The 20,979-nt window shown below is 40.6% G+C and overlaps 2 protein-coding genes across 3 annotated transcripts; one reads left to right on the top strand and one right to left on the bottom strand.

Annotated features, from left to right (window-relative positions):
- Window positions 1-6,545: 6,545 nt before the first annotated feature.
- Smp_161000.1 (hypothetical protein) lies at window positions 6,546-8,820 on the bottom strand (the record flags this gene model as incomplete). 2 transcript variants are annotated; one of them, XM_018793702.1, is made up of 6 exons in its annotated part: window positions 8,734-8,820; window positions 7,946-8,228; window positions 7,833-7,911; window positions 7,233-7,798; window positions 6,769-7,187; window positions 6,546-6,571 (listed from the first exon to the last, which is right to left on the bottom strand). In XM_018793702.1, the coding sequence occupies exons 1-6, from the start codon at window positions 8,738-8,740 to the stop codon at window positions 6,546-6,548; spliced, it is 1,380 nt and encodes a 459-aa protein (XP_018648189.1). In that variant the 5' UTR covers window positions 8,741-8,820. The 2 variants fall into 2 exon arrangements, with proteins under 2 accessions (XP_018648189.1, XP_018648188.1); XM_018793703.1 differs by having other exon boundaries at window positions 7,833-7,914; window positions 8,734-8,798.
- Window positions 8,821-17,171: 8,351 nt separating this feature from the next.
- Window positions 17,172-18,017, top strand: Smp_160990 (hypothetical protein; the record flags this gene model as incomplete). Its single annotated transcript, XM_018793704.1, has 1 exon — window positions 17,172-18,017. The coding sequence occupies one exon, from the start codon at window positions 17,172-17,174 to the stop codon at window positions 18,015-18,017; it is 846 nt and encodes a 281-aa protein (XP_018648190.1).
- Between the last annotated feature and the right edge of the window lie 2,962 nt (window positions 18,018-20,979).

Below are 20,979 nucleotides of genomic sequence, written 5' to 3' on the forward strand. Positions count from 1 at the left end.
ACTTTGAACGAATCTTAAATGACCTTGAGAAATATTAGCCAATCAGAAGACAGTATACAGTAAAAATATATTATACAAAACTCAAAAATTAAAGGGGATACTGTTCTTTTACATGACTCAAAAACTTATCAAGGTCAGATATTGGTTCAGAAGTTCTAAAATCATAGTACATCCGGTACAGGAACTCATCCATATGGCTCCATAGTAGTCGGCCTCTGGAGCCATGATAAGGTCTCAAAAATTCTTTCAGCCTCGACCACATAGCCTCAATGTTGTTGGTGTGCACCCCAGTTGTAGGGTCTACAAAATGGCGCTTGTGTATAACAACTTCATGCACGTAGCTAAGTCTACTTAGGCACGTATATGCTCTCCAATCGTCTGTATACACCGTAGTGCCCGGCTACACATATTGCTGTATAATCGGTGTTGTTGTTGGTGCATGTCGGTTCCTAACTCGTTGGAAATGTCCTTTTTGTAACGATGTCATAGATTCTGTTAGCGGGACATAGATTGGATTAAAGCATGTTTCATGCATGATGGTGTTGCTGCGCGCTGATTGGCTAATTCTAAACCAATCAGCCCTGGCAAATTATTGGAGAAAAATCTAGAAGCTTCTTTTGTATATACTATAAATATATGAACGTTATTAAAACCAGTAATTGCTGCTCACCTACCATTGTTATTTTTTGAATACAATTTCATTCCTGTTCAACGTGTTCTGATTTTGGGGTCTTGTTGAGTGTCATCGTATAAGAATACTAAGCAATAGGAGTAGCCGGGTCGTTTATTAGCAAAAATACGATTATAACAGTGGCGACGGAGAAAAAGGAAAATTCATTCAAAATGCCGATATCAGACGACCAGCTTAGCCGAATATTGCAACAACAGCAAGCACAACTTGATGCACAAATGCGGTTGTTGGAGACTCTGATGCAACAGTTTAGCATCCAAAACTCGAGTTCACATGCTGTTTCAAGTACTTCTTGTGATGCAGTTGCCAGCAGCATTCCAGAATTCTATTATGACCCCGAATGTGGAAATACATTTCTCACGTGGTTCAAGCGTTGGGAAGACACATTTAGAATAGAGTTCTGTAAACAAGATGACTCATGGAAGACTCGACTGTTGATGCGCAAGTTGGGAAGTCATGAACATGCACGCTATGCTGATCATATATTACCAAAGTTACCTCGAGAGCTCAGTTTCGAGGAGACAGTATCTCAGCTGTCAGAAATATTCGGTGAATCTTCCTCATTGTTTAGTATTCGATACCAGTGTCTTAATTTGGTGAAACGAGAAACCGATGAATATGGTGTTCTAGCAGACATCGTCAACAGAGAATGTAAAAAGTTCAAGTTACGCTCGTTGACAGAAGATCAATTTAAATGCCTTATATTCATCAAAGCTCTCCAGTCACCACAAGATGCTGAGATTAGAACCAGACTTCTAACTCGTTTGGATCAAGATCCTAACATCACACTCAGAACGTTAACAGATGAGTGTAAGCGGCTACAGAACACCAGACACGACAATCAGTTGATTGAACAGGTAAATCCTAATTTAACCTGCAGTAGTGTCAATGCTATTACTAGGTTAAAAGTTCAGAAACCGAAAACAAGTGGTAGCGAACCAACGACTGCATGTTGGTTATGTGGTGATTGGCATTATGTACGATTCTGCCCATTCAAGAAACATAAATGTCAGATGTGTAACAAACGTGGGCATAAAGAAGGTCGTTGTCCTTCAAATCGTACGTCCCAGCCTAAGCAGAAGCACAAACGTCCTCGACACATGAAGTCAGCCGAATCTAAATCACTCTCTCTGGTAGCAGCCTTTCAAACAGACTATGACATTCGGAGAAAGTATGTTACGATCCAGATTAATGGTATAGCGGTTCGTCTCCAAATTGACACAGCATCCGATATCACCCTAATGTCTAGAGAAACGTTTAACCTGCTTGGGAAACCGCCAATGAAGCCATCCAAGAAAACGGCTAAAAACGCATCTGGAGGTGTACTGAAACTAGTTGGTGAATTACAGTGTGAATTTTCCTTCAATGGAAAGAGCTGTAAAGGGGTATGTTATCTAACAGAACGACTAAACCCTGATCTACTTGGTCTAGATATGTTAGAAAAGCTTGGATTAATGGATATACCCATCAACAGCGTTTGTAACGTGTCGTGTCCATCATTAGACACCACTTCATATGCAAAAAAGACAGGTGAAAAGGTCCTAGGAAATCTGAAGAGGAAATTCGCCGCTGTTTTCCGGAATAGCCTTGGTCACTGCACTAAAGTGAAAGCTAATTTACCCCTGAAACCAGATGCCTAACCCATTTTTCGTCCGAGACGTTCTGTGCCATATGCTGCTCTTGAATTAGTCGATCAGGAACTTAATCGTTTGCAGCAAGCTGGTGTAATCCAACCGGTTAATTACTCTGCATGGGCCGCGCCAATTGTAGTGATTAGAAAGCCCAATGGAACTATCCGCATATGTGCTGATTTCTCAACAGGTTTAAATGCTGCATTGGATGAATATCAATATCCGTTACCAGTTCCTGAAGACCTGTTTGCTAAACTAAATGGTGGTACATGTTTCGCGAAAATAGACTTTTCGGATGCTTATCTGCAAGTGGAGGTAGATGACGATAGTAGAGAGCTTCTGACTATCAACACTCATCGAGGGTTATTTCAATATACCCGCCTACCATTCGGCATCAAGACCGCACCTGCCATCTTCCAGCAAATAATGGATACAATGCTAACTGGCATACCGGGTGCAGCAGCTTATCTAGATGATATCATAGTTATGGGTTCCAATAACAGTGAACTTTCCGATCGTCTACACCAAGTTTTCAACCGAGTGTTGGAATATGGTTTCCAACTACGTGAAGAAAAGTGTATCTTCATGCATCCGATCAAATACCTTGGTTTCATCCTAGATAAGAACGGCCGACGACCAGACCCTGCCAATATAGAAGCCATTCAGAAAATGCCCGTGCCAACTGACGTCCCTTCATTAAGGTCATTTTTGGGATTAGTTAGTCACTACAGCACATTCTTGCCTGAAATGCATCGAGTGAGAGGCCCTCTGAATGAATTACTATCGAAAGATAAACCTTGGCAGTGGTCAGCAGAATGTCAAGCATCCTTTGACAAAGTCAAGTCAATGCTCAGCTCAAAGCTTCTCTTGACACACTTTGATCCCAACTTGGAAATTGTTGTCGCATCTGATGCATCTAGTCACGGAGTTGGAGCAGTTATATCACACGTGTTTCTAGATAAAACAGAGAAGACAATTGCCCATGCTGCTAGATCACTTACCCCCAGCCGAACGCAACTACAGTCAAATCGAAAAGGAAGCCCTGGCAATCATTTTCGCTATCAAAAGATTTCATAAAATGCTTTACGGCCGTAAGTTCACTCTGTTGACAGACCACAAACCACTGATTGCAATATTCGGTTCCAAGAAAGGGATTCCTGTTTACACAGCTAACAGACTACAGCGCTGGGCAACAATGCTTTTGAGCTACGACTTTAACATAAGGTATCAGTCAACCAATACTATCGGTCAAGCCGATGCCCTCTCACGACTTATTGGAGTTCAACATCCTGGACCGGAGGACATGATCATTGCCTCGATATCAGTTGATCCAGAAATACGGAGTGTAGTAGCAGCGGCAATTCGAAACACTCCAGTGTCGTCAGATGAAGTCAGAAAAGAGACTCTTCAAGACCCTGTTCTACAAGAAGTTAGAAAGTTTCACCTACAAGGGTGGCCCTCAAAGATCAGTTCAACAGAGCTTCAGCAGTTTTGTCAGCGTAGACTATATCTTTCAATCATCGACGATTGTCTCATGTTTGCTGAACGTGTCATAATTCCGAAGAAGTTGCAACCAGCAGTCCTCGAACAGCCGCATTCAGGACATCCCGGAATAAACCGCATGAAAGCGCTAGCTAGCACGAAGTTATGTATACTGGCCACAATTAGATACCCAACTCGAGCAGCTATCCCGTTCGTGTACAAAATGTGCATTGGCAGCAAAAGCACCACGAAAAGCAGAGTTGCAATCATGGCCGATACCACAGTCACCGTGGCAGCGTATACATTTAGACTTCGCTGGTCCACTCCATGGACAAACTTACCTTCTGGTAGTGGACGCATACAGCAAGTGGCCGGAAATTTTCATCATGGAACATCCAACAGCAAGCTGCACAGTTAGAAAACTGCGGCAACTATTCAGTCGTTTCGGGGTTCCAGAACAAATAGTCAGCGATAACGGCACACAGTTTACATCATCTATCTTTTCAGAATTTTGTCAGCAGAACGGAATCAGGCATACCCGAACACTTCCATTCCATCCGCAATCGAATGGCCAGGTAGAACGTTTTGTTGGTACGTTCAAAAATGCTCTAAAAAAATCAAGAGGGGAGGGGGACACCGAAGAGATCTTAGAGAGGTTCTTGTTTATCTACCGTTCTACACCGAACCCTCAGACAACAAATGGAGTCTCCCCAGCGGAAGCGTTACTTGGCAGGAAAATACGTACACATTTTGACAGCATTCGTCCGACTCCAGCTCTTAAGCCGCAACGAAACGTGATGATGGAGAAACAGTACAATAGTCATCATGGGGCACAAAAACGATTGTTCAGTGTGGGTCAAAAGGTACTTGCTATGGACTATCGAGAAAAACATCCTACATGGATAGCTGGTCGGATCGTGCAAAAGAAAGGAAATGTGGTTTACGAGGTGTCCGTTGGTTCAGAAATCTGGGTGCGTCATGCTAACCAACTGAAATCAACCTCGATCTCCAACAACGAAACGCAGCATAGATTACCTCTTGATGTTCTGCTAGACACCTTTGAGATCAAAACACCTGAAACAGACAGGACAGTCAAGGTGCAAACGAAGGATGATACGTCCTTATTACCTAGAAGGTGGACTAACCGGAAGCACAAACCAGTAAAGCAGTTGCAGTTGGACCCTAGCACCAGATCCTACGAATCTGCTCAAGGGGGAGGTGTTAGCGGGACATAGATTGGATTAAAGCATGTTTCATGCATGATGGTGTTGCTGCGCGCTGATTGGCTAATTCTAAACCAATCAGCCCTGGCAAATTATTGGAGAAAAATCTAGAAGCTTCTTTTGTATATACTATAAATATATGAACGTTATTAAAACCAGTAATTGCTGCTCACCTACCATTGTTATTTTTTGAATACAATTTCATTCCTGTTCAACGTGTTCTGATTTTGGGGTCTTGTTGAGTGTCATCGTATAAGAATACTAAGCAATAGGAGTAGCCGGGTCGTTTATTAGCAAAAATACGATTATAACAGATTCCAAGGACCTGTGAGGTACTTACACAATCTTCTTTAATACTACGGCCACGGTTGAATTTCCATTTCCTTACTTCTGTTTCGTCTATTTCAACGATTTTCCCTACTCCTCCATGCGATTGGTGTAAGCTTATCAATTTCGCTGCACATATATCTCGACAATACTCGTACCACTGAACTGCCGAAACTTCACTTACATCGGCAAACGTGGCAGCAAGTGTAACGGGTACTTTTATTATCCAATTTGCAACAAGTATCATAATTTGTCTTAACCTTAATCGTGATCGAGCGAAAAAAGTGCCTGTTGGAACTGATTTTTTCTTCCAACATGAACAACATCGAAAGATAATCTCATCACGGTAGTCTGCACACCGTACAGCGGTCATTTGAGTACCACAGTCACAAGTATAGGAACTTCTTAATAATCCCTTCTCTTGTAGACGCTGAATTATCAGGTCTTCTCTAAAATCCGCTGTAAACCGATCGTACGTAAGTATCAGGTACCGAACCTGGCGCCGTGACCTTGAAAACCCACAGAAGCTTCTGATTGGCTCGTCCATAAAGTATAGTCCTGTTGTATAGTCTCGGCATGAATATTCATAATAAACTATAAGGCGGTTACTTGCACTTTCAAGGAAAATATATATAGTGTTCAAAAAGTCATCAAAGGAATTCTCGGATAACGTCGCTCCCAGCAAATAATTAGATTAGATTAAGAATCTCAGTCAACCCATTCTAGGCTTTCCAGTGACTGAGAACCTCAATATTATTAACCCATTCACCAAGTACAGATCCGCGTGGTTAGCCTTGAGTCACACTCTAAGCATGAGAGTCACTTTTACCACCCGGTTTCCAAACTGAAGTAGGTGAAGTTTGAACCTGCGACCTAGTGGCCGAAAGTCAAACACCCTAGCTGCCGACTTAGCGTCCCACTACCCGACTGCTCCACGGAGACGAGCTTTATACCGAACGACTTAGTCGTTTGCCTTTTTACTGGAGTATTTTATGAATACCAAAGCACTCCTACTTTTAAAAATCTCGTGACAATCCAAAGTTTCTCGACAGCAATCTTCATAAGTACTTCCGTGAAGTTAAGACTCAAATATTGCATAAAGGTATTTATTGAGCTCATAGAACAGAAAAGAAGGACATTTGTATCCATGAAATTTCATCTTTCTGTTAACCAAAAGAACACTTAGGGGTGTTAAGCTTTGTAAACTGATTGTACGGCTGAATTTTGGAAAATACTGGGAATTAGACATGAGAATCACATGAACGCCTACTTTACTGACATCATCACTAAACTAATAAATAGTTTAAATAGAACATTTTGGAAAATACTGAGAATTAGACATGAGAATCACATGAACGCCTACTTTACTGACATCATTAAACTAATAAATAGTTCAAATAGAACATATGCTTACGTGTTAGCAGATCTTGTTTTCTTTTAGAGCTTCTCACAGATCGTCCACATGAGCCATAGTTCGGAGGGAGAGCTGCAGCAGAGCCATTTTCTGAAATCACACTAGAAACTAGATTGAACTCACCACATTGAACATTAGACATCCCTTGATTTGCTGGGATACAGACGTGAACTTGTCGATGAGTCACACCTCCGAACGTATTTGTTAAGAAAACGCGTCCTGAAGATGTATTTGTTCCTATGGGAGCACGGGAAATCCGGATGTTAGGAGTTGTAGTTGATCCAACGCTATTAAACGCAGTCAAATGAGGCCGTTGAGTAGCGATAGCTTTTGACTGTGTCTGGCATATTTCACAAACATATGGTGTTGACAGGTGACTTTTACTAGCAGATGAAATACATTCACTGTGGTGCCAAATTCTGAAAAGTGGTTAGGTTTTGATATTTATGCCGAAAATATTTTACCTGCACTGATTACACTGAACGAGATAACCATCCAAATTCGTATTTCCGCAAACGCAACGAACAGAATCCATACTATCTGTAGAAACTTGACGTGGAGCAGTAGTAGAAATTTGAAGACCAGGCAAACCAGTCCGCAAGATAACATGTGGGGTGAGGGATGAACTAACTCGATGAATTTGCAAGGGAGGATTTGCATTACCACCGGCAGTTGAGATTAGGATTGTTCGACTAGGCAAGGAAGAAACGTGACTAGTCGTTGTGACCAGGGATTGTCCGTTACTGGGAGTATTTAGTCCTGAATTGCACACGACAGAACGTCTAGTTGATGGGCACAGTGCGCTTGGTTCAACCAAACTCACAGACTTAGTTGTTGAGACCGTGGAACTTTCTTCAAGAACCCAGTTGGTCTGAAGTGTAGACTGGAGTGTCCTGGACGTCGTTTCTTTCGAATCCTTAGCATCATCATCCTTTGCTAGTGCTAGTTTTGCTAAAAGAGACAAGCGATCATCAGGCTCAACAGATCTATTGTGATCTGGATTTGGTTCGTAGGATGCATAATTGTGATCCTGAAACTAGGTTAAGCGAACAGCAGAAACTCACGTTGTAGGGAAGTCCCCAACAGCCTTCTGATTCACCATAAGTTACAGCATGAAAAGGGTATTCATCGGGGTCAGATTCACTGCTAAAACTCGATATGAAGAAATCAACCTTACTTGTGGTATGAGAAAAAAACTCGTTTGTTCAATCTCTGAGTGTCGCACACAGATATCTCAGAACCGTCATGATTTATTGTCACTGTTTGACCAACATCGGGGGCTTTGCTTGAGTAGTCGGTAGTTTCTACTGGAGAGTCTGGAGTATCTTCAATTATTGCATCCGACTCGGAAGAATCATTCAGAGAGCTACTTGGTCGACTTATAGAAAAAAAGTTCAGACTGTTGACTTGACGATGAGGATGGATAAGAGCATCCATCAGATTTACATGTGACACTAAACCTGAAACAATAGAAATTTTTCGCACGTATTATGATGTGGCAGATATTGTTTGAATACACAAGCTACTGATAAACAACCATAATAAACAGCTTTATTTTGAAGAAACCTCCTTTAGCTGTCAAATATAACCAGTATCTCAACGTAGGAAATACAGGCCAGACAATGGGAACTAATACAGATAGAAAAAAGTTTTGTTTTAACCAGAAAGGATACCACGACTTAATGGTGAAATCCAAACAAAACTTACAATCATCGCAGTGGTCACACTAGAATCTTAGAGCGAACCTAACGTCAACGGACAAGGAATCTAATTTGAAACCTCATGCATTTTGAATTCCTCAAGTAAGTTTTCCGGAATGATCATAACTAATCAATCTTGCTAACATAAAAACCAAACGAGCGTTTACATCTCCATTACACCACAAACAGATCAAACCAGGCTACTAAGCTTAGAAACACAAAAATAATTACAATGGACTTATTTCTGGAGAGGAGAATGACTCACCTAACATTCCTTATCATCCAAAGCCATCCATATCGCCATCCCAAACAAAGGGACCCATACGATCAATTCTGTTGCCAAGTCTGTATTAGCAACGATTCAAACAACGCATATGATATTTTGAATGTTTCAAACTGCAGTACAGCAAGCCGATGAGGCTTTTACCTTGAAGATATGATGAATGAAACAGCCACACTTTTAGTTGATGGCTTCAATGTACATGCCTTATGAAAAAACAATGAATTCTTTATGATATGGTGCGTCCAGTAAAACTAATGAGGTCATCATCAATGCAGAAGACTCGCGGGACTATTTTTTTTCTGTGTATCACTTTTTAAACCGAAAAGTATGAGCAAAGATTCATAGAGTCCAAAGTGAGAGATGACAATAATTTCAGAAATGTCATTTGCAGTCAGAGGAGTTGGATTATGCTCTTTAACCAAATCGATTTTCCAGAAAACATTTTCACCTCTCAAGGTAACTGTTAGATCGTGGATGTATTGCAAAGTGTATCGATCAACAGTGATTTTCGTATTAAGTCTCCGATAATTACCAATCGAGTGTCAATCATTGCTGTCCGTTTTGGATATCATGTGAAAAGGTGATGCGCATGGACTCTTCGATGGCCGGATAATTCCCAAGTCCTTTAATCCTCTAATTCGCTATGGGCTAAACTCTGCTTTTCAGGAGCTAGTCGGAGCGCTTTCAACGATACGGGTGAGCCTGTGGTTGTAATGTGATGTGTAACATTGTTGGTTACACACAGTACTTTCGGTCGTGTTTTGTAAAGTTCAGGTTACTTGTCGAGTGCTCAGCAAATGTATATATTAATTATAAGCTTAACCGCTACTGGGCATAACCTGAAACCAGAAAATGAGGTTCTTCAGATAAATAATCTAATCTCCACTAAAGATTTCACAGATGTTCATGATTTGTCAACGCTTTGTCCGTAACACCATGATCGCAGGACATCGACCCAGTCAAATAAGAAGTCAGGGATGGATGGGTTAGAGGAAAAACTTGGAAGGTTATCGATATGTTGGGAATCGTTCAATCTAAGCTGGGTAGCAATTCTTAGGGATGCTTATCATGACATACCATCTCCTTATCTGGTGCGGATTCTTGACGGAGCGCCTTCAACTAAGGTGTATCCAGTAAAAATAATAAGATCAATATCAACGTCGAAAACCAACAGAACCATTTATTTTGGGGATTCATTTACCACTACAAGTATTTCTCTTATAGCTAAACGTCTGCTGAACCAATCACCGTTCCATACAAAATTCCGGGAATTACCCCTATTTCCACTTGACTAAACCTCGTTTTTTAATAAAGGTTCGTATATTTTTGGAGTATCGGAATTCCTCCGCGCATATGGTTTTTTCGTTTGATTAATATTAGAATGAATACGAAATGTTTGTCCTATAATTACGTTAAACAGATAACGACCGATTAATCCTATGCAATACAGTGTGGTTTATTAGCATACTTTGGAATACTAACCCTTCTTTAACTATCATAATTACATCTATTATCGATCTCAAACGGCCCGCACGTCAATCTTTTCTTTAAATATATCGAGAGCACATCTAGAACTTTGAGGAATGTAAAACCAGGACATGAATAATGCATGACCAACTTTATTGTTCATACAAGTCAAAAGCTACAGAGTTGATTAGCTAGATTTGCTTATTATTATTGTGACTATTATTACCGTCACTCAATGATGGTAAGAAAAAGTAACCACATTGTTTCCACTATAAATTCATATAACTGACAGTCAGTCATTGAGCTCATATTGACCTATATTTGGTTCAGCACGAAAATGCCTAACGGCGTATATAAACCATAAAAGCTACCTAGTTTTAAGGATCCATTGCTCATTTAGACTGACCTATTTTTGAACCTGTTTTCCTCATGTTTGAGTAACTTAGAAAACATCTTATTTTTGTGTACTAAAGTACTTCCACCACATGCACTTGAACCATCGTTCCCTTCAGTGTTGGGTTACAGACAACCAATAGACCGTATCCGATCATGATGGGCCTAACTGTAATATCCTCTTCATTAGTCGATTATTAGCGATACTTATGACCAACAGGACATACGCACTTGTAGAGTCCAAAACAACTCGGTTTTAAATGACTTTAGGGAACATAACCTGCTTACTATAATGTCCATATACACATCAAGCTAATCAATTGGTTATTGTATGAGACTCCGATTCAAAGACTTAACACAGAGTATTTTACTATTTTTCATTATGTGTTTTGATTATTTGTGATCAGTGGACACGATCTATGTCTGCAGTTACGAACAAAATCACTAAACGCGGTCATCACAGAGTCAAGGCTATGCATTTAATCTAATAAGTTCAGGAATCCGACTTTCGAATGGCTCACATTGATGTTATTTTTCAAGTAACGTTTTGTTTTCACGCATATTCACACCCAAAATGTCTAAACTGTGTCTGTTTTATTTACAGATTACTAACACGTTCTGGCAGACTAAAAATATGTATGGAATCGAGAATTTATTGCTTGTGGTTGCAAATTTCATCTTTGTACATATAAATATTTTATGAAAACAATGGAGCGATTCTTCAAGTCTGGAAGATTTTATTTACTTATTTAAAAAATAGATTCCTCTCTATTTCTGACTTGAGAACAGCTCAAGAGGCGGATGAGTAATAACAGAAAATGAGAAAATCGGACCCTACCAACATTGTGTTAGCTAGCTCACTCTCGACGCTTATTTAGCTATTTTTGTTTCGTTTTTCTTATCTGCTATTTGGTCTCTAGCTCTAAATGTTATACAGAAGACACACGCAACAGTTCATTTGCGATAATTTGTGGTAAGATGGTAAGTTCTACCGAGTTAGCCATTGAAAACCAAACCGATATACTTTTGTCTCATAAGTCGATCAAACCTAAATTCCTTTGGAAGTCGGTTCTAGGAAAAGGCTGACTTAACAACTTAGATTGGCTAGTTAACAGTTAGCCGAAAACACCTTGATAATGTCAGCAAATTATGGCACAAGTATTTATTTACCTGCCTATTATTCTATGTAACCTCTTGCTTTTGATATTAGACATATTTTCTTCCTAGCCCATATGAGTCCATCAACAAACTATGAAATCAGCCGCTGACTGTCACGATAAGATGGGTCAGTAAAGATAGTGGTGCGGCATCGATGTAAGATCTTATAGGTTACGCAGCCATATCACGGAAACTCCAAAATTTCGTATTAGGTATATTATTCTTTCAGCATGAAGTGCACTTATGCCGACCTGGATCATGTCTTTGCAATAGTAGCTGTTCGAGTTTGAAACTGTTTGAAAACAAGGTTACGAGAAAAGCTCAAATTATCCAACCTACTATGAACTGGTGTTACAAATATTACCCCTTTAATCAGGCTTCAACCTGGCCTATTTAGTGTTGAACTTTAACTCCAGTTTGTATCCCTCTTTTCGTCGTTCCGCGTTTGGGCTCTGTAAACCATAATATTCAAGGCGTGTTATGGAATTTATCGTCATAAGTATGTAGGAATTTTTCACCATACAAGTAAAATTAAGTTATATACATAAGTAGTAGTATTGGTCCTAACCACACAATTCTCAAAGCTTAACGTGAGATAACTGGAAAAATAGATATTCAACATTTAACACAGAGAGTAGGTCAGCAATGGTGAACGTGGCGACACTCAAAAGTTCAAGAGTATGGCGCGGCTCAGCCATGTGGGCGTGGTCACTCTTGTGTAACCCATACCTTTCCTTACCAAATATATCATTCCATCCCCAGCCGAAATGTGTTCTTCCTAATTGTTAAGTATCATGATGTTAATTGTCAGAATACGATGAGTTGGTGTGAGCAGTGATGTAAGACCTTATAGATTAGGCAATCATATCATGACGAATCTACTACCTTAGGATTAGGTCTATTATTTTAATAGTACTACTAACGTTGTAGACCACAATCTACATATTTCGAAATTTTGATGATATCATGATTCAACTGGATGTTGCCAGTGTACAAGATATTCATATTTTGACCAAACCACGGTCGGCAACTTGCATGTAACAGGTGGATATTGCATTTCTGACTCCTCTCTCTGGTTGCGTCCTCAATCATTAAAATTCGTAGTAGATTGTTTAGTCACACCCATTTTAAATCTGGATTATGCGTATATTTCTTAATTGCACTTACATTTGAAATGCCGTTTGTCACTATGATATAACGTTAGGTTGTTGTAATTCTGTAGGCGAATATTTATTGGTTTTAGCTTGCGATATATTTTAGTAGTTCATTATCTAAATGATTTACGAACCTCTTGCCTTCCAGGATGTGTCAGGAACGTTTGATGGCCAGTAAAATTACGAGACGTTGGTGTGAAAACGGGAGTATGTTGTTCATGAGATAGCGTGTCCTTCTTAAAAGAACGGAGTCGGATGTCACACGTTTTTAGTCAGCTGTTTGGGGATGTTCCTACTGCTTCATTCGAAGCGTCTATCATTTAAGGAAATGGGGAGATAGGGTCCAGATATGTCAATATAGAACCTTAAATTAGTTTATTCTTTAGCCTGTAGCTGTAAATAATTCCCCAAAATCAATAGCTCTGTAAGTGTTCGACATTGGATGCTGACCACACTAGTTTTAGTGGACTCGTTCAGCTGAAAGCGCTCGGTCATGCATCCATACCAGATCACGTTACAGAACGGCATGGGAAACATTTCCTACGATTCGATCAGTCACTTCCCGATATATTGATAACCCATCAAAAATATCTTCCAACCTCCTCGCTTCTGACCTTTGATTTTAACTGGGTGGGCGCGATTCGATTATAGGTGTTACTGGTAAAGAGTTATCAAGCTACAATGGTGGTAGTATCTTCAGTTGTGAGACCGACGTGATCTGGTACACCAAACGATAAACTGTGAGTCTGTTCTTTTTTGGAACTTCATAAATCATTGTTTTGCTTTATTTGACTTTTATATATTGTGATATACTTTTTTTTCGAGTTTTCGGATGTATTTTAACTATCTATTTTTCGTTCATTGTAATACTTGGTTTTTCACTATGACGGAACAGACACCCAAAGTATTTAAGTTAAAGACTATCCCCCCACCCTCGATTCAGTTAACGCCTTTTTGGCCGAACAATATCGAAGCCTGGTTCTGCTACGCAGAAGCTGACTTTTGCGGGCACGGCATTACGGACTCACGCACACAGTTCCTCGCGGTTATTAAGGCACTCTCGCGAGAATTTAACAGGTACGTCACACCTAGTATGTTTACTAGTGATGTTTCGGAGCCCTACGAAACCTTCAAATGATCGATTCTGAGACGTGGAGATCTAACCGATCGACATAGGTTAGACCAACACCTCAATAACATCGACTTGCAACATGGTTTTGCGACAGACGTGGTGCTAAGGATGAGAGAGGTCATCAGCCAGCGAACTTTCGATGATGGCTTATTCACATAACGTTTCTTGTCCAAACTTCCTCAACAGGTGCAAGCAGTTCTCGTCTCGTTCCAAAACAACGCTGTAGACGAACTGGCTGCATCTGCTGACCACGTTTTAGAAATCACAAAATCTACTAACGCCGAGGTCTTTTCAGTCAAAAAAACCTCAGACGAACGCGAATGACATTACCGAATTATGTCATACACTCACACGATATCTTCGATTTCGTAATGACCATAGACGGTCAAGAACCCCGCGAGGAAGCATTTCACGTAGGCGATCTGTCTCTCGACCACGAGAGGCGGATAACCCCAACTGGTGCTGGTATCATAACCAGTATGGGAAGTCTTCTAGAAATTTCAGAAAACCCTACAATTATCCGACCTCAAAATCGAATGACACGAAAAACAGTTCGGGAAACTTCCCAGCCGGCACGCGTCAACAGCAACTGTAGCCGGCGAACATAGCCGTCTGTTATACGTCACCGATGTGACAAAGAAATTTCGCCACCTCGTCGACACTTGCGCAGAAGTTAGCGTTCTTCCTGCGAATTCTGACGACAGGCTTCACGAGTCTGTTTTAAGCTTACAGGCGGCGAACGGAAAACCGATCGCCACATATTGGAAAAGGTACGTCTACCTTAACGTAGGTTTACGCAAACCCATTCACTGGATTTTCGTGGTCGCAGATGTCTCTATGTCAATCATTGGTATAGACCTGCTACAATACCACATTCTACTCATCGACACACGCTCACGAAAGTTGATAGACGGAAACACTAAGTTATCTGTTTGCGTAATTCCTCTTTCTAGTTGCAAATTATCCCCAGTCACAATTAAGCACGCCATAAACCCATTATTATTATTATTATTATTCACAAACATCTTATGTGTACATAAGTGTTGTGAAGAAACCATTTCGGGTTTCTTCAAAAATGCAACAATACACAAGTTTCAATAATGTTAGCATCACACTTTTCATGTTTGAGAAAGGAAGGAAAAGGAAAAATAAAATATTGATAATAGAATAGTAATAATAAATCAGGTTCTGTGTATTTGGCAAGAATTTTGATTTGATTTTGAAGAAGGAAAGGGAGAAACTAAGGAAATAGAAATAAAGGAGACGCGGATTACGTTAATAGCTTAACACAGAACAAGAATAAACAACTGTGTATGTATCGCAAAATGAATAATAAAAATAAAATAAAACAATAAATTAATAGGTAAATAACTTGGTATTGCGGTAAGATATGACGTTAGAATAAGTGTTTGTGCGTGCAGCCATTGTTTGGGGTGATGCTATGAAAGTCTCAACTAAGTGCAAAAGATCAACCGTTACTCGACGAATACTCTGGGATATATCAACTGCAACCGACATTGCCGTGTGTAACCAGCAATGTTACACATCACTACAGTGCCACCTGTGCTCTCAAAAGCTCGCCAACCGGCTCCCAAAAAGCTAAGGTTGGCTAAAAACGAATTTGACCACATGATAGACTTAGGAATAATTTGACCATCAAGTAGCCCATGGTCATCTCCATTGCACATGGTCCCTAAAAAGGACAGCGATGATTGGCGGCCAACTGGTGATTATCGGCGTCTGAATGCTAAAACCATTCCCGATCGTTACCCGTTGCCCCACATTCACGATTTGACGGCTACCTTGAAAGGTACAACTGTCTTTTCGAAAATCGACTTGGTTAAAACTTATAACCAAATACATATGGCTAATGAAGACATTCCTAAAACCGCTATTATAACTCCTTTCGGCCTCTACGAATTCTTACGAATGCCTTTCTGTTTATGAAATGCGGCTCAAACCTTCCAAAGGTTCATAGACGACGTATTCCGAGGTCTCAACTTCGTATATGCGTATTTTGACGACTGTCTAATAGCAAGTCTGGACAGAGAATCACATCTCCAGCATCTGGACATTGTTTTCGATCGACTCCAGAGGCATGGCATTACTGTCAACATTCAGAAATGCCAAATCGGAACCAACTCCTTAGACTTCTTAGGATACACTACTGATGCCCAAGGCATCCGACCCCTTAGAAACAAAGTGGCGGCCATTCTGAATTACCCAGAACCGACCACGATTAAGCAGTTGAGAACTTTTAACGGCCTTGTAAGTTTCTACAGACGGTTCATACCCAAATGCGCATCTCTTATGAAACCGTTAACCGACCAACTTCGTGAAAATGCAAAAGCAATTAGTCTAGACGACACCGCTCGAAAAGCATTCTCCACAGTTAAGGAACATATCACTAAGGCAACCCTGCTTGGGCATCAAGACACTCAAGCGCCCATTAGTATCGCCGTAGACGCATCCGACTCAACAATCGGAGGAGTCTTACAACAATGGGTTAACAACTCGTGGTAACCTTTAGGATTTTTCTCGAGACGGTCGCTAAACACTGAATCGAGGTACAGCACTTTCGGTAGGGAACTCCTAGCTATCTATTGTGCTGTACGACATTTCCAACATTCCATCGAAGGAAGAGAATTTGTAACAGCTCAGGTTGGTTGGTTAAGAGTTGACCCCAAACAACCAGGCATATGCTAAAACAGTATTGTTCAAGTATTCATTCACTTCCTTACCTTTTGTAAGCGTTATATTCCCTACTATCTTATATGGAATGTTGAGAGCCTTTGTTTGTCTGAACAAATAATCCCACGCTCCACTGTGACTGCGCGAAGATCGAAATAAAGACCTATTCACTACTTCTCTGGTTTCTTCTATCAATAGCACGAGGGTTACCTATAGGCACGAAAGTGGCGAGCCCTTTTTGAACACAATTTAACCTCATTTCTGTTATTAATCTTTTTTTTTTTTTACTTAATCGTAAAAGTAGACCGGATTATCCGTAAACTAAGTTGAGTATATAACTAGTTTATTCCGTATTATCTTAAGTTATTCGTGTTATAGTAACCATTTTTCGTGCTAACTTTATTGCTATATTTGTCACATACCTCATGTCAGACTCAATAGAAACCCATAATCTGGAGGATTTGTCACCAGTGGTGATAGATACTGTTATAACTACGAAATCCCTACTTCCAGAATTTGATCGTAGTGATCCTGAGTTGTGGTTTGCTCAACTAGAGCATTATTTCACAAGACACAATATCAAATCTGAAGGGATTCGCTATAGAGACTTGTGTTCTATCCTTCCTCCTTCAGTTGCCAAAGAAGTCCGTGACTTGATTTTAGATCCACCATCACCACAACCATACACCATCTTAAGACGAGAGATAATAAACCGTTTATCATTATCAGATAGTCAAAGAATCCAAAGACTTTTTCAAGGTGAAACACTAGGTGATCGGTCGCCGTCACAGTTTTTGCGTCACCTCCAAGTGTTAATGGGTGATAACACGGTGGGTGAAGCAGTCCTAAAACAAGGATGGATACAAGCTCTCCCATGCTACGTCCAACACTGTTTGGATGCACAAGATCCTGAAACCTCATTATCTCATTTAGCGCGTATAGCCGATAGAATAATGGAGAGAGGTCCTCCAACTGGACCAGGCACAATAAATCACACACAAAAAGTAGAATCAGCAAAAGACCCCGTCATAGAAGGACTCATTGCGAGTGTTAAGAGTCTCACTGAGGCTGTCACCAGGATGCAAATGGGTCATAGAAACAGGAGCAGGTCACCACAACGACCACGATCCAAGTCACAAAACAGGTCACAAATGTCCAGACAACCTGGGCAGTTTTGTTGGTACCACTGGAAGTTTGGTGTCAACTCAACCAAGTGCATGCAACCATGCGCCTGGCCTAAGCATAATTCTAAGACAGCGGGAAACGAGTAACCCCTCCCCAGGTCGCGACGACTGAGGAGGGGCGCCAAAACAGTCGCTTGTTTTATGTTAGAGACAGAAACTCTGGCTTGAATTTCTTGGTGGATACTGGCGCTGCTCTTAGCATCATCCCTCAAAATAAAACTGAGATTAGTCGAGAAACATCATCAATTACACTTCAAGCTGCAAATAAAACTAAAATTGCGACATTTGGGCAGAAAAACTTAACCCTAGATTTGGGGTTCAGGAGGCAATTCCCTTGGGTTTTCACGGTAGCCGACTTAGATCTGGCAATACTGGGGATGGACTTTCTAGAGAGATACGAATTTCTAGTTGACACCAAGAGACGGCGATTAACACTAAAAGAAACTTCGTATTACACAAAAGGCAAAGAAAGTCACATCAGCTCTCTTAACTTGATTCAAACTCCTCCAGTAACAACAGCGAAATTCCAAGATATACTCGCGGAATTTCCAAACTTAACTAAACCAAACCCACAGCCTTCTAAAGACAAACTAAAAGTAAGTCACACTATCAAAACCGAAGGTGCACCGGTTTTTGCAAAACCCAGGAGACTAGCACCAGATAAGCTCAAAATCGCTAGGGCCGAGTTTGATTATATGCTACAACTGGGTATTATCCGTCCCTCTGATAGCCAATGGGCATCCCCTTTGCATATGGTCCCAAAGAAAAATGAAGGTGACTGGCGACCGTGCGGGGATTACAGAGCCCTCAACCGTCAAACCGTACCAGATAGGTACCCAATACCGCATATCCAAGATTTCACAAACGGTTTACAGGGTATGAACATATTCACTAAAATTGACTTAGTCAGGGCATATCACAATATCCCAGTGGCGGATGAAGATATCCCCAAGACAGCTATTTTAACACCCTTTGGCTTATTCGAGTTTGTACGCATGCCATTCGGCCTGAGAAATGCGGCACAGACATTTCAAAGATTCATAGACAATCTACTTCGAGATATGCCATTTGCGCAGGGGTATATAGACGACTTGTTAATTGCCAGCCCCGATTTGCAATCACACGAACAGCATGTAAAAACAGTGTTAAAAAGACTGGATGAACATGGAATAAACATACATCAAAGTAAGTGTGTTTTCGGTGTTCAAACTTTAGAATTTCTCGGTCACACAATAAGCCCAGAAGGGATTAAACCGATCAAAAAAGAAGTAGACACCATTAAACAATATCCCATACCTAGTTCTCTAACACAACTGAGAAGTTTTCTAGGTCTAATTAACTTTTATCGCAGATTCATACCAGGTTGTGCACAATTAATGCAACCTTTGACAGATTCACTAAAAGGAAAACCAAAAGAATTCAAACTGTCTTCTGACGCTGTCGAAGCTATTAAACAGCTTAAAGATAAACTAGCTCAAGCAACTACGTTGATGTATCCGAATTCTCTTTCCCCACTTGCTTTGATGGTGGATGCTTCTGATAAAGCAGTAGGCGGTACCCTTAACCAACTGGTTAAAAACGCCTGGAAACCAATTGCTTTCTCAAAAAGACTCGCTCCAGCAGAGACAAGGTATTCTACCTTCGGGCGAGAACTTGCAATCTACCTAACTATTAAACACTTCCGACACATGTTAGAAGGCAGGGAATTTATAGTCTTTACGGATCACAAACCACTAACGAATGCACTAAAAGCAAGAGCTGATAAATACTCACCTCGAGAAGTCCGACACCTTGACTATATATCACAGTTCACAAGCGATATCCGACATGTCAAAGGTCAGGACAATCAGGCGGCAGATGCTTTATCTAGGCTAGAAATAAACGTGCTACAGCAGTCTACAGTAAACTTCGAGACGTTGAGAAACGAACAAGAGCAGGATCTAGAATTACAAAACCTGCTTAAAACAAACAATTCAAGTCTTAATTTAAAACAGTTCCCATCACCTGTCGATGGTATTCTAATCTACTGTGACACGACCAAGGCAATGCCGCGACCTTTCGTTCCCAAAAGTATGCGAAAGTTGATATATAATAACTTTCATTCTTTGTCTCATCCTGGCGCAAAAGCTTCAACAAAACTAATCAATGCCAGATATATATGGCCGAATTTACAGAAGAATGTACACAAATGGGTTAGAGAGTGTTCAGCATGTCAACAATCAAAGATAAATCGTCACACAAATTCACCCATAGGTGTTTTCTCGCAACCAGATGCACGTTTTGCCCATGTGCATATCGACTTGGTAGGTCCTTTACCACGTTCAAACGGTTTTAATTATCTTTTTACATGCATAGATCGATTTACCAGATTCCCTATAGCCATCCCGATAGCGGACATCACAGCGGAAACAGTAGCCAAAGTTTTCATGCAGAACTGGGTAACCATTTTTGGTACACCTATAACAATAACGACGGATAGAGGAGCGCAATTCGAATCCGAACTATTTAATAACTTGGCTAAACTTCTAGGCTCCAATAGGATACGCTGCACTGCATATCATCCTCAGGCTAATGGGATGGTAGAACGTTTTCACCGTCAGCTAAAAACCGCTCTTATATCTCACTCAAACCCCAATCAGTGGACAGAATTCCTACCGTTAGTTATGTTGGGAATACGAACATCTGTCAAAACTGACGCACAGTGTTCAGCTGCGGAACTGGTTTTCGGAACAACTCTGAGACTACCAGGTGAATTTATTAACCCTAATACTAACAGTCAAAAACTTAATATAGAAAATTATGTAGATCAACTACGAGATCACATGTCTAAACTTAAGCCGATTAATACTCGTGAACAATCGCGCGCCGTATATATACCTAAAGACCTAAGCAATTGCACGCACGTATGGATAAGATGTGACAAAATAAAAGCACCACTCAGCCCTCCATTTGAAGGTCCTTTCAAAGTCGTCTCAAGAAAATCTAAATATTTCGTGATAGAAAAACATGGAAACATCGACACAGTAAGTATTGATAGGCTAAAGCCGGC

The sequence above is a fragment of the Schistosoma mansoni genome, chromosome 1 (assembly GCF_000237925.1).
Source record: "Schistosoma mansoni strain Puerto Rico chromosome 1, complete genome".
NCBI classification, from domain to species: domain Eukaryota; kingdom Metazoa; phylum Platyhelminthes; class Trematoda; order Strigeidida; family Schistosomatidae; genus Schistosoma; species Schistosoma mansoni.